The sequence below is a fragment of the Aspergillus udagawae genome (genome assembly GCF_001078395.1).
Source record: "Aspergillus udagawae IFM 46973 DNA, scaffold_3, whole genome shotgun sequence".
NCBI lineage: Eukaryota > Fungi > Ascomycota > Eurotiomycetes > Eurotiales > Aspergillaceae > Aspergillus > Aspergillus udagawae.
This window is the reverse complement of record NW_025091266.1, coordinates 737,843-752,864: the sequence shown is the minus strand read 5'-3', so window position 1 is coordinate 752,864 and position 15,022 is coordinate 737,843. Positions and strand designations below refer to the sequence as shown.

The 15,022-nt window shown below is 51.4% G+C and overlaps 7 protein-coding genes across 7 annotated transcripts; 3 read left to right on the top strand and 4 right to left on the bottom strand.

Moving 5' to 3' along the window:
* Window positions 1-882: 882 nt before the first annotated feature.
* Window positions 883-2,066, top strand: Aud_004120 (rhomboid family protein; the record flags this gene model as incomplete). The annotated part of the gene is made up of 2 exons (XM_043289062.1): window positions 883-1,274; window positions 1,340-2,066. The coding sequence occupies 2 exons, from the start codon at window positions 883-885 to the stop codon at window positions 2,064-2,066; spliced, it is 1,119 nt and encodes a 372-aa protein (XP_043144997.1).
* A 556-nt stretch (window positions 2,067-2,622) lies between these two features.
* On the bottom strand, window positions 2,623-3,455 carry Aud_004119 (mitochondrial 54S ribosomal protein mL61; the record flags this gene model as incomplete). The annotated part of the gene is made up of 2 exons (XM_043289061.1): window positions 2,623-3,198; window positions 3,417-3,455. The coding sequence occupies 2 exons, from the start codon at window positions 3,453-3,455 to the stop codon at window positions 2,623-2,625; spliced, it is 615 nt and encodes a 204-aa protein (XP_043144996.1).
* A 768-nt stretch (window positions 3,456-4,223) lies between these two features.
* On the top strand, window positions 4,224-7,800 carry Aud_004118 (leucine--tRNA ligase CDC60; the record flags this gene model as incomplete). Its single annotated transcript, XM_043289060.1, has 4 exons — window positions 4,224-4,298; window positions 4,379-6,882; window positions 6,936-7,134; window positions 7,195-7,800. 4 exons carry the CDS (start codon window positions 4,224-4,226, stop codon window positions 7,798-7,800), a joined length of 3,384 nt encoding a protein of 1,127 aa, XP_043144995.1.
* A 443-nt stretch (window positions 7,801-8,243) lies between these two features.
* Window positions 8,244-10,280, bottom strand: Aud_004117 (uncharacterized protein; the record flags this gene model as incomplete). The annotated part of the gene is made up of 2 exons (XM_043289059.1): window positions 8,244-9,745; window positions 9,806-10,280. The coding sequence occupies 2 exons, from the start codon at window positions 10,278-10,280 to the stop codon at window positions 8,244-8,246; spliced, it is 1,977 nt and encodes a 658-aa protein (XP_043144994.1).
* Window positions 10,281-10,611: 331 nt separating this feature from the next.
* Window positions 10,612-11,541, bottom strand: Aud_004116 (telomere maintenance SDE2 family protein; the record flags this gene model as incomplete). The annotated part of the gene is made up of 1 exon (XM_043289058.1): window positions 10,612-11,541. The coding sequence occupies one exon, from the start codon at window positions 11,539-11,541 to the stop codon at window positions 10,612-10,614; it is 930 nt and encodes a 309-aa protein (XP_043144993.1).
* Window positions 11,542-11,605: 64 nt separating this feature from the next.
* Aud_004115 (40S ribosomal protein eS10) lies at window positions 11,606-12,733 on the top strand (the record flags this gene model as incomplete). The annotated part of the gene is made up of 5 exons (XM_043289057.1): window positions 11,606-11,646; window positions 12,033-12,082; window positions 12,185-12,255; window positions 12,334-12,423; window positions 12,479-12,733. The coding sequence occupies 5 exons, from the start codon at window positions 11,606-11,608 to the stop codon at window positions 12,731-12,733; spliced, it is 507 nt and encodes a 168-aa protein (XP_043144992.1).
* A 388-nt stretch (window positions 12,734-13,121) lies between these two features.
* On the bottom strand, window positions 13,122-14,703 carry Aud_004114 (M20 family metallo-hydrolase; the record flags this gene model as incomplete). The annotated part of the gene is made up of 3 exons (XM_043289056.1): window positions 13,122-14,064; window positions 14,132-14,446; window positions 14,588-14,703. 3 exons carry the CDS (start codon window positions 14,701-14,703, stop codon window positions 13,122-13,124), a joined length of 1,374 nt encoding a protein of 457 aa, XP_043144991.1.
* Window positions 14,704-15,022: the final 319 nt, after the last annotated feature.

Below are 15,022 nucleotides of genomic sequence, written 5' to 3'. Positions count from 1 at the left end.
AGGTACTGAGAATGATCTATTTCTTGTGGAGTCCTTCCAGAGTTGCTCGGCCTCGTTTCGGTGCTCCTGTTGAAGCTCTGGAATAACTTCTTCTGAACTCCACTTGATGAGCCTGGTCAATAGCCGTGCAGTCAGTTCTGACACAGCCAAGGTGCGGGACATGCTCACAGTTTCCCGAGCCATGAAGGAAAAGCAACACGTCAATAGTGCTCCTCCTGAGGAAAGGCGGCTAGCTGCGAACAGTAATCGATGGGCTGATCCATTCGACAAGAGGTAGACGACAATGAGTTTTCGTTCCTAATATATCTCTATGATCGCAAAAGATGTCATGTATCGACCGGCAAAGGTGGATAATGCAGGTTGAATTGCGGACAACATCCATCTTGCTCCGTCCCCTAGTTTACGAGGGTTTGATGAAAGTCTCGACAAAGACGGAACAATAAGGATATTGGCAGTTCTTTCAAGCTACTGTATTCGGTAGACACTTTTGCTACATGCAAGTTGACATGAGCCGAATATTTGCGCCGGTTGTTATGAACACCTTGCAGACCAGGTGCCTCTATTTCCTATCCACTCCTCGTCATAGATCATTATTTTAGATTTCACAGTTATTGTTATTAAAAGCAATTGTCCGCCAATTCTTAGAGATAGAAGTCAGGTTTTACTCAAGCTAAATCGACTTTATCCAATCATTAAACGCGATCCAAAGGTCCAAAGGCCCTCGATCTTCCTTTCCGACGTGCAGTTGTCCGATCGACCACCTTTCTTTTAAGGTCCTGCCGACGGTCCGACATCTCCCACATCTTTAAATTCCCTGGGGTCTCGTCAACAGCCTGCGGTCTGCGCTCTAAATGAGCAGCCGTGAGTGCTCTCCTCGTCAAGATGCCTCACCGAATTAACATTCCTCCTGCGACCCGTACTTGTCTCGTCAGCCTCGTCACGCTCTCCTTGCTGTACAACATCGCCCGATGGCGACAAATTGACACGACGGGGAAAACACCCACAGCGACACCTATTGTTCCCTACTTGACCCTGGTTCCATCGCAGTTCTTCTTTTACCCATGGACCCTCCTTACGGCCACATTCGTGGAGCAGAATATCTTTACAGTACTCCTTAACGCCGCTACCCTGTTCTATGGTGGGAAATACCTGGAGCGCGCGTGGGGTTCCAGAGAGTTCGCGAAATTTATCGTCATTATCGCAGTCGTTCCCAATGTGGCGGTAGCCCTGGTATACCTACTATGCGCCGCCATAGGGCCGAGCTCAGTGAGCGGGTACGAGATCTTCCAGCATGACTGCATAACCTCTTACGCTCTATCTGCTGACACCCATCTCTAAGCCTAACGCAAATATGTGGTGGCATTTCGATTCAGTCGTCCTTCCTCGTCGCCTTTAAACAACTTGTTCCCGAGCATACGGTCGCGATCTTCAAAGGCCTGGTCAAGATGCGCGTGAAACATTTCCCCGCCCTGTTTCTGTTGCTCAATACAATTAGCGGGTTGGTTTTCGGAACGCAAGTCGCAGCGCTCCTCGCGTGGCTAGGCCTGTTGGCCAGCTGGTCCTACCTGCGATTCTACAAGCGGCAGCCAGACCTCACGGGCACGTCGACAGACGGACAAGGAATCAAGGGGGATGCAAGCGAGACTTTCGCGTTCGCTTGCCTCTTTCCAGACGTTATGCAGCCGCCGATTGCATTTGTATCTGATCAGATCTATATGATCCTCGTGGCACTCAAAATTTGCACGCCATTCTCGGAGGAAGACATTGCATCAGGGAACCAGCAAGTCCTTGCCAGAGGTGAGGCTGGTCTGCCCAGCCTGCTCAGCAACCAAAGAGGCGGAGGCATGCGTGGTATAGGAAAACGTGAAGAGGCTGAACGAAGACGGGCGCTGGCACTCAAAGCGTTGGACCAGAGACTCCAAGCCGCCGCCGCCGCAGGAAGAGCTCAACCCCAGTCGGCTACATTGAATCAGGCCGGTCCCAGCCACGCTCACCCTGCGACCCCGACTGTCTCGACGGGACAGAGTATGCTGGGGGAAACAAGCTACACGCCTGATCATGCGTGAAGCCTATATTCGTCGTTTTGCATGATCACTCTGGAAATTCCAATCTCCCGTGAGATATTGATAACTCAAATTGGGGACAACCGAGCTTTTATTATTCTCAACCATCTACACCGTCACAAACGCTGGCTTCTGCAATTTCCCCTATGTAATGAAGCCAGATTTTCATGTGAGGGACTAAAATGCTTTCTTCGAAGCTATCGGGACCTCCTGTACTATGTTCTTGTTTATGTTGTCACTTGCGGTTATGAAATCTGCTCAGATGATATGATGCATATGGCGTGAAGTTGATATGCAAACTAAGGTGGTTTAGGAGTCAGTCGTAAAATCTCTCTCATCCGCATATTCAGATATCCCTAAGCATTTCCAAGACAATCTCGTAAAAGAGTTTTCCCAAAACTACAGGATCAGAAATAAAAAAGGAAGGCTATGTTACAATTGATCATGCCGATGACGTTTTCCCACAGTCAGAACCCATCTCAAAAACAGAGCTATGTACCCAGAGACCTCAGAATGCGAAGAAAACATTCTCCAAACCAAAACCCCAAAGAACGATATCTTACAACTGCCTCAATTTCTCCACCTCGCCTCTCGCCTCCTGTAGCATTCGCTCTTGGTCCTTCTTCGCCTGCCGGATAGCACTCACCCGCGCGCGGTCCTTATCCGACTGCTGACGCATCTTCTCAAGCTTCTTCAGCTCGGCCTCCTCCTCGGCACTCGCCTGCAGCTCCTCGGCCCCCGTCATCATCTTAACCTTATTCCAGATCTCCTTGTAGTCGAGGTTCTTGAGGTCAACGACGGTCGTCTTCTCTGTCTCTGATGGCGCAGGGGCGTACTTGTCCTGGACCTGGGAGGCATTCAGTGCCGCGGCTTTGCTGGCTTGTTCGGCGAAGTATATCGTTAACGCGGCGGGTCCTTCCTGCTCATCGATTTGCTTGACAGTCATTCGGACACCCGGGTTATAGTACTTGAGGCGAGGCAGGCAATTGCGCCAGAAATGTCGTGCGCCTTGGTGGCCGCCGTAGATCTTGCGAGCGTATGTGAGGTGAAGTCGGGTGATGGCTGGGAATTCTGCGGTTGCTTTCGCGGCAGCTGGGAGGATTGCAGCACCCGTCCCAACGCGGACGTCGAGGATCTGTACGATTGAATTGAGTTAGCGAATGGTATATTCGATCCAAGGTGGGTTTGTTGTATTGAAGGGGACGCAGCTGAGGCTAGAATTGAAACCAGCTCGCGATACGAAGGACAACGGAATGTGTGCATTTAGGGAAATAGCGGATCATACCCTCTAGAGATTCTAGGTCAGCAAAATGGTTCAATAAGCAGACAGAGTGAGGTGGCCGGACAACGTACAGTCTTCAACTTCCGCATCCGCTTGAACAGGTTCACCATCTTGAGAGTTGTGAGAGAGCACAAGGACCAGGTCCTTGTGACAGGTGGGAAGGAAAAGAAAAATTGACAAGACCACTGATAAATTAATCAACTCTCAACGACTACTCCGTACCAGCGGGGACAGAAGGGCAGTTCTGGCTCAAAGCTTAACTTCAATTTCTGGAAACACGGCGGAAAGAAAACGCTCCAATATATACTCACGTGACTTTTATAGATAGCCTACGGTATTTGAACTCCGTGTTGTCTTGTTAAGATATGGGTAGTCAATTAAGAAAATCTCAGGCAGTAGAAGGAGTCTTCCACTTGTAGATCTCAATTGGCACATACTAATTCATGCCTGCTCCTTGCTATCGTCGAGGCGTCTCTGCTTTGGACTCAAGCCTCGTTCACAGGGAAGTTATATCAGTGACTCAACCTCAGCTTTTCCAAGTCTATTCGCAACTTGCATTGGCATTTTTCGAATAAGCTGCACAAGAACATCCGTTCGATTCATACTACTATATCGCTGTTACTGAACAGCTAGCATCAATCTGAGCTGATGTTCTGCCCTCCAGACTCCACCAAAAGCAGACAGATGGCACGTGCGCGATAAATACAACTACTGTCACCGCCATTACATCCGCCGTTTTGACTCACAAATGGCCGGCAAGAATTTCGTTCAATAGAGCCAAACCCCGCGGTGGATATATAGTGATTGACCTCCACAACCACGCCTCAGGGCTCTCCCATTTTCTGTTTGCACCACAGCAGACTTCAGTATTGAGAGCCATGGCAGCCGCTGCTGCATCCGCTGCTGCGCTCGACCCGGGCAACAGCACCAAGAATACTCTTAAACTCGAAAATGTTCGTACAATCTATTACCCCTCCCCCTCATTGAGCATTTCCGTGTGCATTTACAGCTAATTTGCTTCTTCTCGATCTAGACCGAGAAGAGAGACACTCTTATCGCCATCGAGAAGAAATACCAGGCACAATGGAAAGAGAAGAAGGTGTTCGAGGTCGACGCCCCGTCCCTTTCGGAGGTCCCTGCCAGCACCATGTCTGCCGCAGAGCTTCGGGAGAAGTATCCAAAATTCTTCGGAACCATGGCATATCCCTACATGAACGGTACTCTTCACGCTGGTCACAGTTTCACGGCCAGTAAAATCGAATTCATGACCGGCGTTGCCCGCATGGAGGGTAAGAGGGCTCTTTTCCCTCTCGGATTCCACTGCACGGGTATGCCTATCAAGGCCTGCGCAGACAAGCTTGCCGACGAAGTCCAGAAGTTCGGCAAGAACTTTGAGCGCTACAGCGAAGAGAGCGAGGAGCAGGATCCAACTACAGTTGCAGCCCCTACGCAGGAAGTCAAGGCCGAGCAAGAGAAATTCTCCGGAAAGAAGAGTAAGGCCGCTGCGAAGACCGTGAAGATGAAGTATCAGTTTCAGATCATGTTGGCCATCGGCTTGCCTCTCGAGGAGATCCACAAGTTCGCCGATGCTAACCATTGGCTTCACCACTTCCCACCCCTTGCCATTCGCGACCTCGACAGCCTCGGCGCTAGGTTGGATTGGCGCAGAGAGTTCGTCACGACCGACGCCAATCCTTACTACGACTCTTTCGTGCGCTGGCAGATGAACCGACTCCACGAGCTTGGCAAGATCCTGTACGGCAGCCGCTATACTATCTATTCGCCGAAGGATGGCCAGCCTTGCATGGACCATGACCGCACGGAGGGGGAGGGAGTTGGTCCGCAGGAATACACCGCGATGAAGTTGCAGGTGAAGGAGTGGGCCCCAGAAATCGCTGAGCTGGTCAAGGGAAAGATTGAGGATGATGCCAAGGTTTACTTCGTACCTGCCACTCTGCGTCCAGAGACAATGTACGGTCAGACTTGCTGCTTCCTTGGTCCCAAGATCAAGTACGGAATTTTCAAGGTCAAGGAGAAGGAATACTACGTCGTGACCAAGAGAGCGGCCTGGAACATGGCCTTCCAGGGGATTTTCTTCGACAGCGAACACTTCCCCAAGACGCAAGACCAGCTGCCACTCGTCCTAGAAGCGCCTGGTTCCGCCTTTGTGGGTACCCTTGTTAACGCCCCACTGTCGTTCCACACCGAGGGTGTGCGCATTCTGCCTATGGAGGGTGTCTCTGCCACCAAGGGTACCGGCGTCGTTACATCAGTCCCCTCAGACAGCCCCGACGACTACGCTACTTTGATCGATCTTGCAAAGAAGCCAGAATACTATGGCATCAAGAAGGAATGGGCCGAGCTGGAGATCTTCCCTCTTATTGAGACACCGACATACGGTAACCTCACCGCCCCTGCGCTTGTCAAGAAGCTCAAGATCAACTCTCCCAAGGATGTCAACCAACTTGCACAGGCCAAGGAGCTGGCGTACGGCGAAGCCTACTACAAGGGTACTATGTTGGTTGGTGAATTCAAGGGCGAGCCAGTGAGCGCCGCCAAAGAGAAAATTCGCAAGTCCCTCTACGACAGCGGCGACGCCTTCCCCTTTGCTGATCCTATGGGTAAGGTTGTTAGCAGAAGTGGAGATGACTGTGTCGTTGCCTACCTTGGTCAGTGGTTCTTGAACTACGGAGAGAATGACGCGGAGTGGCAGCAGGAAACCTTGAAATATGTCGCCAACGACCTCAACACGTACCTGCCCGAGACCAAGCACGGTTTCGAGAAGAACCTAACGTGGCTGAATCGATGGGCCTGTGCGAGAACCTATGGTCTGGGATCCAAGCTCCCATGGGACCCTAAATTCCTTGTTGAGAGTTTGAGTGACAGTACCGTCTACATGGCCTACTATACCGTTGCTCACTACCTGCATGGCGACCGCTATGGTACCACGACCGGTCCGCTAAACATCAAGCCGGAGCAGATGACTGATGAGGTCTGGGACTACATCTTCACGAGACGTGAGCTTAGCGACGAGCTCATCGCAAAGAGCGGTATCAGCAAGGATGCACTGCTGAAGATGCGTAGAGAGTTCGAGTACTGGTACCCTCTGGATGTGAGAATCTCTGGCAAGGACCTCATTCAAAACCATTTGACTTTCTTCCTTTACATTCACATCGCGCTCTTCCCACGGGAATACTGGCCCCGCGGCGTCCGTGCAAACGGACACTTACTCCTGAACGGAGAGAAGATGAGCAAGAGCACGGGCAACTTCCTTACACTTAGAGATGCTGTCGACAAGTTCGGTGCTGACGCCTCTCGTATTGCATTCGCCGATGCTGGTGATGGAATTGAAGACGCCAACTTCGACGAGAATGTCGCAAACAGCAATATTCTCAGACTCTTCACGCTCAAGGAGTGGATTGAGGAGACTGTCAAGGACAAGTCCCTGCGCACAGATCCAGAATACTCGTTCTGGGACAAGCTTTTCGATAATGAGATGAACAGTCTGGTTCGCGAGGCCATCAAGCACTACGAAAAGTGAGTTTCTGATGATCCTATATGTTGCACTCCAATGGCTAAACCCATCCCAGCACCGATTTCAAGCTCGCCCTGAAATCCGCTCTCTTTGACTTGACCAACGCTCGTGACGTCTACCGTGAGGCCGCAGTTTCGGCTGGTGTCGGTATGCACCGTGACGTGGTCCTGCGCTATGTTGAGCTCCAGGCTCTGATGATCGCTCCCATTGCGCCTCATTGGGCTGAATACATCTGGCTCGAGGTTCTGAACAAGGTTTGTACCTCTGAGAATCAAATGACCTTGAGGTGTCGTGACTGATTTTGTACCTCTTAGCCTGAGACAATCCATTATGCTCGCTTCCCGGAGGTCCCCGAGCCGTCCGTTGAGCTTTCGGCCGCCCTGAACTATGTTCGTTCCACCTCCTCAAGCATCACATCGGCTGAGGCTGGATTCGTTAAGAAGCTTTCCAAGGGCAAGACGATGTTTTTCGACCCTCGCAAGCCCAAGAAGCTTACCATCTACGCCGCGAAGAAGTACCCTGCCTGGCAGGAGAAGTACATCGACCTTGTGCGGGAAGCATTCGATGCTGTCAGCCTCTCTATTGACGACAAGGAGCTGAACGCCAAGGTTGGCAAGCTCGGTGAGATGAAGAAGGCTATGCCTTTCGTCCAGACCCTGAAGACCCGCTTGATCAAGGCGAAGGAGGCTCCTGAGAACGTTTTCTCGCGGAAGCTTCCCTTCGATGAACTGGTTGTTCTGAAGGAGATGCTTGGTACCCTGAAGCGGACGACTGGCTGCAAGGAGATTGAGGTCATTGCAGTTGATGAAGGTGGCAAGACCGGTGAGGTGCTGGGCACCGGCGAGAAGAGAGAAGGTCTGTCGGCTGAAAACGCAGTTCCTGGTCAGCCCACCTTCGGCTTTACCAATATCGCTGAGTAGACATGGGTGCATTATCCTTCTGCTGTTATATTTGCCTTGGATTAGACATAGGCCGAGCTTCTATAGGCGGTTTCACGATCAAATACAAATATTAACGATTTTTCTCGCGAGTTCAAAATCATTCCATTCATTACAGCGCGCTAAAATCTAGACCACCAACCTGTATAAGACAGGAAAGGAACATAGTCTACAAAAGTATACCAGTACGCCTCTAACCAATGATTTGCTGGAACAGCGTGTAGGGCCTAACTTGAACCTAGGTAGTCTATATACATCGAGTTTCAGTATATCGGATATCGTACAGAATGGAGAGCAATGAAATTCGACCATGTCCTCTATGCCCATGAACACCAATCGCTATGCTATACTATACAAAACCGCCAAGCTGGCTTCGTATCATCCACAAAGCCAGACACGGGTTGAATTGACACGTACCATACTAATTAAAGGGACTGCTGCGCTCGCCTTTTCAGACCAACGTTCTGTCGTCCGCGGGAAGGTCTCTTGCGCTTATCAGCAGCGCGCTTCTCGGCGATGAAATTCCAACATTCGATCGGAGGCCGCGATCCGATGTGCTGTCCGTTAGGACTGAAGACCTCAACTTGAGGCATGGAACTCGGGGACTCCAATTCCTCCGATTTTGAACTGGCTCGAATCTGCACGGTAAGCTCCACCCATCCGCAACCTTCAATCAGGATGTCTGTCGACATCACTTTGTACGGTAGTCGAGGTACTGGTATACCATGGTCTTCTACCGCCTTAGCGATGGAGGTCGGCAGGTGCGAGCGAGTCACATCCCACTTCAACTCGAAAATCCCGGCAGATGAAATCGAAGCAGTGGTTTCCTCTCTCATAATCTGCTCGCCAGGATAAGGACGCTGACCTGCCTGCATCTCCACGGCCTTCTCTGTTTTGGTAACGTGGGCTTCGATGGGAACGAAACACGCCGCCATCAGGACATGGTCGGGGTTTTCAGCCGTTATTCGGACGAGGCCACCTCCGAGAAGCAGCGATTGCCCGGGTTTGACCGTGAGTCGCTCAGGCTTTTTCCGTTTGGTCATGGTGAGATCGCGTTTATGCTCGTCACGAACGTGGTTGAGTAGTTGACCGCGGTCGAGTCCAGGCAGGTCGATCATTTCACCTTTACCGTGGCCGAAGGGGATGCGGATCGGTGAGACAGTGGTACCTGGCACAGACGAGACGACGGGGAGGACAGGGTAGAGGTCTTCTCGCGGTGCCGGAGGCAGTAGGCTGTCGGAACCCAATGAGACATCGTTGAATTGGTTAATATCCGAGTCTGCCACCCGGCGTTCAACCAGTTCGGCAATCTTCTCCAGGTTCCTGGAATCCTTGGGAAAACAGGCTTCGATGAAGCTGCTTTTTCCGACATTGGCCTTGCCAACTACCCAAATACCCCCTCCATGCTCTCTGATATCCTCCTTCACCTGTTTAGTCCACCACCCTCGATGAGCACTAATCATATGTACATTGCCCAACCGGAATTGTTCCGAGGACAGTTTCAAGGCGTCTCGGAGAACCGATCGCACATACTCCATCTTCGAGTCAACCTGTTCCTTAGTAGCGGCTAATAGATCGGAGCGCGTTACGACGAACGATATAGTCGGTAACTTCCTCCCCCATCGGTACTCCTCTGTCGAGGCTCTTCGATTTCGTGAGCGTGGTTCTTGGATAGACAAGGCATCATAAATATTGTCGACAAGGGACATTGGAAAATCTGCTGCGTCAATGACGTGGTAAATACGGTTATCCCTGTGCGGCGACTCTTTCAAATATTCCTGGACTGAATAAATGGTAGGCGTAGGTACGGAAACAGCTTTATTGTGGTGAATTAAGTCGTGACATCTGTCGCACACCTGCGCAGGCGCTCTCGATCTCTCCAAAAAATGGCTGGCAGTTGTCGTCGCTTCCTTGAGCATCGCTCCATCTGTGATAAAAGAAGCTCATCAGTGCCGCCTTGGTCAACCGAGGGGAAATCCCAACGTACGCTTAGCTTTTGGAATAGGTACTTCGGAATCGACCAGCTTGAGTATTGTGCTCGCTGCTTTCTCCGCCTCACTCCTCAAGTCAGTCTCTTCCTCAGCACCTCCAGGCTTGTCGTTCGCCGCTCGTTGTGACTCTGATACGAGCTTCCGAACATGTTTCCTAGTTTTGCCATAGAATCCGGGCTCGTTCGGCTCGACGGTTTGCGCATAGGCGCCACATCCTGGGCAACAGACGGGCAGTACATCTTCAGCAGATCTGGAGGGCTCCGGGTATGGCTGAGTAGTGGTTGACAGACTTCGTAACTGGCTTCTGTTTAAAAGCCGGCCCGGTCGAGAGTTGCCAAAGAACTCCGCATGGGCGAAAAGTTTCCGCGGCGGTGATAATGAAGACAGGCGAAGGGTCTGAGCTGGTCGCCTTGACGGTATCTGACGGAATCCGACGACTCTGGAGTAAGTGCACTTTAGACAGCGCGACATTATGGTGATAATTGTCTAAAAGCACATGTTGCAAAAATGCAGGGGACGATCTCCGTACGCGATAGATAGATAAGCGTCGGCGGCCGCCCAAATCTCCGGAATAAAGTTTATTGTGGCAAACCGATTGTTTAGACGTACACCTAGAGTACAAGCGCAGGTATAGCACCAAGATTATGATAAGAAGAGGATTACCAGCATAGTATTCCGTAAATTCTGAATTCTGAAGTTCAGTGAAGACTACAAACACTCCAAAGGCAAACACGCTTGCAAATCCCTGATCGTAATAAACAAGATAAATTCGACGAAACAGTTGCAATTGAACATTGTAAAATCAAGCCTTCGCTTTTCCTTTGCCCTTCGGATCGTCAATTTGCTCAGTCCCTTCGTCTTCAGAATCACTCATGAACTCCTCGTCATCATCAAATCCAATGAACTTCCTGGTTGGCACTGACTTGACAGCCGGTTCTGACGGCATGGATACATCCCCCGCGTCTTGTTCCTCATCGCTGTCTTCCTCTGAGCTGTTCGGGGTGTCCTGTCCACTACCCTCACTAGCACTGGCACTCGTGCTAGATCCGCCCAGGATCGCGTCGCGTAAGTTGTCCGTCCAAACTCCGTCCCTCATTGCTGCCAACACAGCCTCCCTGGCCTTTTCGTTCATTTCCTCCTTGTCCTCCATCCACTGTCCATCGATCTTGTTCTTTCCGCCACCGTTTTTCAATTCCTCCTGGCGCTTTTCTGCAGCCTCCACAACAGCCTGCCACCGGCGCCGACGCTCTTCCTTCTCTTTTCGATCCATCTCCGGTTTGACTGCGAGGTATTCGGCCAGAGCCTTGGCTTCGTTGACCGTGCGAATACGGCGACCGTCAAGGTTGCGACTGGAGCCATTGTCATCGCCCTGATTGCGCTTCCGCTTGCTTGACATACGTCCACCAGCCGCACGAAGCTGGGAACCGAAACCACCTTTGCCTCCGCGCAGGGGAACAGTCAGCCGGAGGGGGAGGAGATTCGACGTTGTTGCAACTTCGCCATTGGAGGCGCCAAAGAGAGAAAGTAAACGTTCACATGATGGAACAAGTTGCTTGTTACTCGTTGTGGTCAAGACAAGCGACTGAAGCGGTATCGACGATGGTAAGTATGCGGAGACTTTATCGGTAAGATCAGAGATTGTCGACGTGGATGGGAGAGAAAATGAGACCGTCGAAGGTAGGGAAAGTCCTGGGAAGGATGAAAGGAGCACATTCACTGTTTGTGCTGCCATACTGATCGCTGAGTATCTGACTGCCACTGAGATTAGTGTATTTAATATTTATTGCGGCTAGTCAATGCCGTTAGAGACGAGACTGAGCGGTCAAGGGTTCGAGATGTAAAGTGTGAGTGAGTTGACGTAGAGGAGGCGTTGAACGTTGTCAAAAGTGGAGTTGAAGATAAGGGAGGATGACTAAGTTGCGGTTGCTGATGCCTGAGGCCCAAGTAGCTTCAGCGGTATGATCATGTGATTTTTTTTGGCATATCCAGGCTAGCGCGTTGATCAGGGCCACAACCCTAACTGGCGTTCCCGAACAGGAAGCGTCGCACTTTTAACTTGGGCTGCCGCTCCACTTGATCACTTCCATCATATAAACCATTCTCCTCGCGTTGTCAGAGCGATTCCCCGAATAGCGCCTGGAACTCGCGACAATGTAAGTGCTACGACGTTTAGTTACATGGCTTTCATGCATTGATTTCGCATTTGTACTAATGTTACTGCAGGCTTATCCCCAAGGAAGACCGCAAGAAGATCCACGAGTACCTCTTCCGCGGTATGTTACAATCGACTCCCAATCGTGCGGCTTCCGCGGCGCAGATTGGTTGACTCAATTGACGACGAACTCTCACTGACTTGGTGCTTCTTATTTGAACAGAGGGTGTGCTCGTGGCCAAGAAGGACTTCAACCTTCCCAAGCATGGCGACATTGACACCAAGAACCTCTACGTGAGTCGACCCCATAACCGCTTGAGGAAAATCGAAGATGAACAATTGCGTCTGACATGCGTGTTTCTGCTACTATAGGTGATCAAGGCCCTCCAGTCCCTGAACTCCCGCGGCTATGTCAAGACCCAGTTCTCGTGGCAGTACTACTACTACACCCTCACCCCTGAGGTACGTTAACCGTCGACCACCGATGATTTGAGCCGCATCTGATTTTTTCATCTAGGGTCTTGACTACCTCCGCGAGTGGCTCCACCTTCCCGCCGAGGTTGTTCCCGCTACCCACATCAAGCAGCAGCGTTCTCACGCTCCCCCTCGCGGCATGCTGGGTGGTGAGGAGCGCGAGCGTCGTCCCCGTGCTCCCCGTGAGGGTGGCTACCGTCGCCGTGAGCAGGAGTCCAAGGAGGGTGGTGCCCCCGGCGAGTTCGCCCCCAGCTTCCGCGGTGGCTTCGGCCGTGGCCGTGGTGCCCCCTCTTCTTAAAGGAAGGTTGTTCGTCTCTCGGTCATCCAAGGGGTTGACGGATGCTGCAAGTGTGGCTTGAGTAGGCTCTAAAAGCCAGAAAAAGCCGCACCCCTGCTCATCCTATGATAAAAGTAGAACTACTCTTTCTATTTGGGGAATGAGGATCATGTACTGCCAATGCCTCTTGTTATGAACTAGCTAGGATTAATGGCAAAATCATCATGACTCAGTCCGATCAGTCTGTGCTACTCGTAGATTTGTTGGTTTTTGACGGTAAGATGCCAGCACTTGAATTTGCGCACGGGAAGAGCTCTGGAGCCTGCCTTGCTTTTGTCGATATGACACCTGATCGGAGAGAACAATATAAACAGTCTGATTTCTCGATATGTTATGACAAGCACGATTCCTATGCAGTGAATCTCCTCCTGTCATACCGGATTACTGCCTGCAGAATGACTGATGCGCCTGTGGCACAGTCGTCCGCAGAGCAGAACTCCTCGGGATGATGGCTCAAACCGTCCTTGCACGGCACAAAAATCATACTTGTGGGAACTCGTTTGGAGGTAAAAACACTGTCATGCCCTGCACCGCTCATGATAGTCCGCACAAGAGACTTGGGATCAGAGACACCAGCGTCGGCAACGACAGCTTCTGCTGATTGTTGAACACATTCAATGCAGTCCGGGTGGAATTTCACCGCTGGGGAGTCAAAATCCATGGTCCACTCCACTCGACATGGCTTCCCAATACCCTTACCCTCCTCGGCAGCAATTGCATCGAAATCCTTTCTCAATTCTGCTTCCACCACAGTGACTAATTCGGTCTCTGGCCCGCGAATGTCGAGGGAGAAGCTCACAAGCCCTGGCACGGTGTTGACACTACCAGGCTTCGCTTCGATAATACCAACACTTGCCAAACTACCGTGAGATGACGCAACTTCCCTAGCGCGAACCATCATGCGGGCAAAAGCGTATAGGGCATCTGCCCGGTGCTGGAAGGCTGTAGTACCAGTATGAGTGTCTCTACCGATGATGTTCAGGCGGTACCAGCGGTATGCCTGGACGGCAGTGACCACACCGACACGCTGATTGGCGGACTCGAGATGGGGTCCCTGTTCGATGTGAAGTTCAAAGTGCGCTGCCATTGGCGTCTCTTTGTATGAGCATGGGACACTCCCAAGGTAGTGGATCTTTTCCAGGGCTGATTTCATCGACTCAGGAGAGGAGGCTGCGGTAGGTAGTGAAGCCACCGTAGGAACTTCCTTGAGGTCATGGGCCCTCGAAAGAGGTATGCACTCCGCCCAGACACCGGAAGAAATCATGCTAACTGGGAATCGAGCACCCTCCTCGCTGTAAAAATGTTACTATACTGTCTGCGGCAGAAATCTGCGTAGGCCATCTGGAGAACGGTTCTTACTTTGTCCAGTTGACAACTCCTATGCCTCCCTCTGTCTCGATTCCCATCTCGTCAATGACCTTCAAAGCTTCAATGCCCGCAAGAACTCCGAGAATCCCGTCATATCGACCACCAGTCGGCTGAGTGTCCAGATGGCTGCCGATGAACGTGGCAGGCACATCCTTTCGACGCCCCGGGCGTACAGCGAAGATATTGCCCATCTCGTCAATGGTGATTTTGCACTTCAGTGCCTTTGCAGTTTCGATGAACCAATCCCTCACTCTCTTGTCCTCCTCGGACAGGGCGAGACGTTGCATACCGGTATCTGTCGGTCCACTAAGCCAGACATCGGTCAGCACTGCCCCGGCTAAATTACACATGGGACCAGTGTATCATGGCGGAGCTCCATTGTTTGCTCGCTAAGGTTACGAACAGCACCGGCCCAGTGTAAGAACGAATGCAGTATGCCATGCTTACTCTCCCCATCGGATACCGTAGCCCCATTGACAACTGTGATGAAGATCTTTCGCAAGACGATCCTTGTTCGCGCGTAAAGCCGCGACTTGAGCCTCGCTCAATTCCGTGGATAGCATGGCTTGGCTCCTTGAGATCGAGAAAGGCCGTTGAGATCGTATGAACGCAGATTTAACGAGATGTGGTGGTACTCCTCGGCTGAAAGGACGTTGGACAGCGGGTGAGGCTGCAAACCTAGAACTCCATGCAAGTGCCATGGCGCCTTTCAACGAAGGAACGACGACAATTTATCTACGATTCCTTGGTATGAAGAACGACCGCTTGATAGGAAGCCGTGCGGAGAAAGCAGAGATAAGATGACCATTCAGGGTGGGGTCAGGCCTATCAACGTGGGTCTCGGGGATCTCATCGAGTTCAATAGTCGTCAATTGGGTGGTT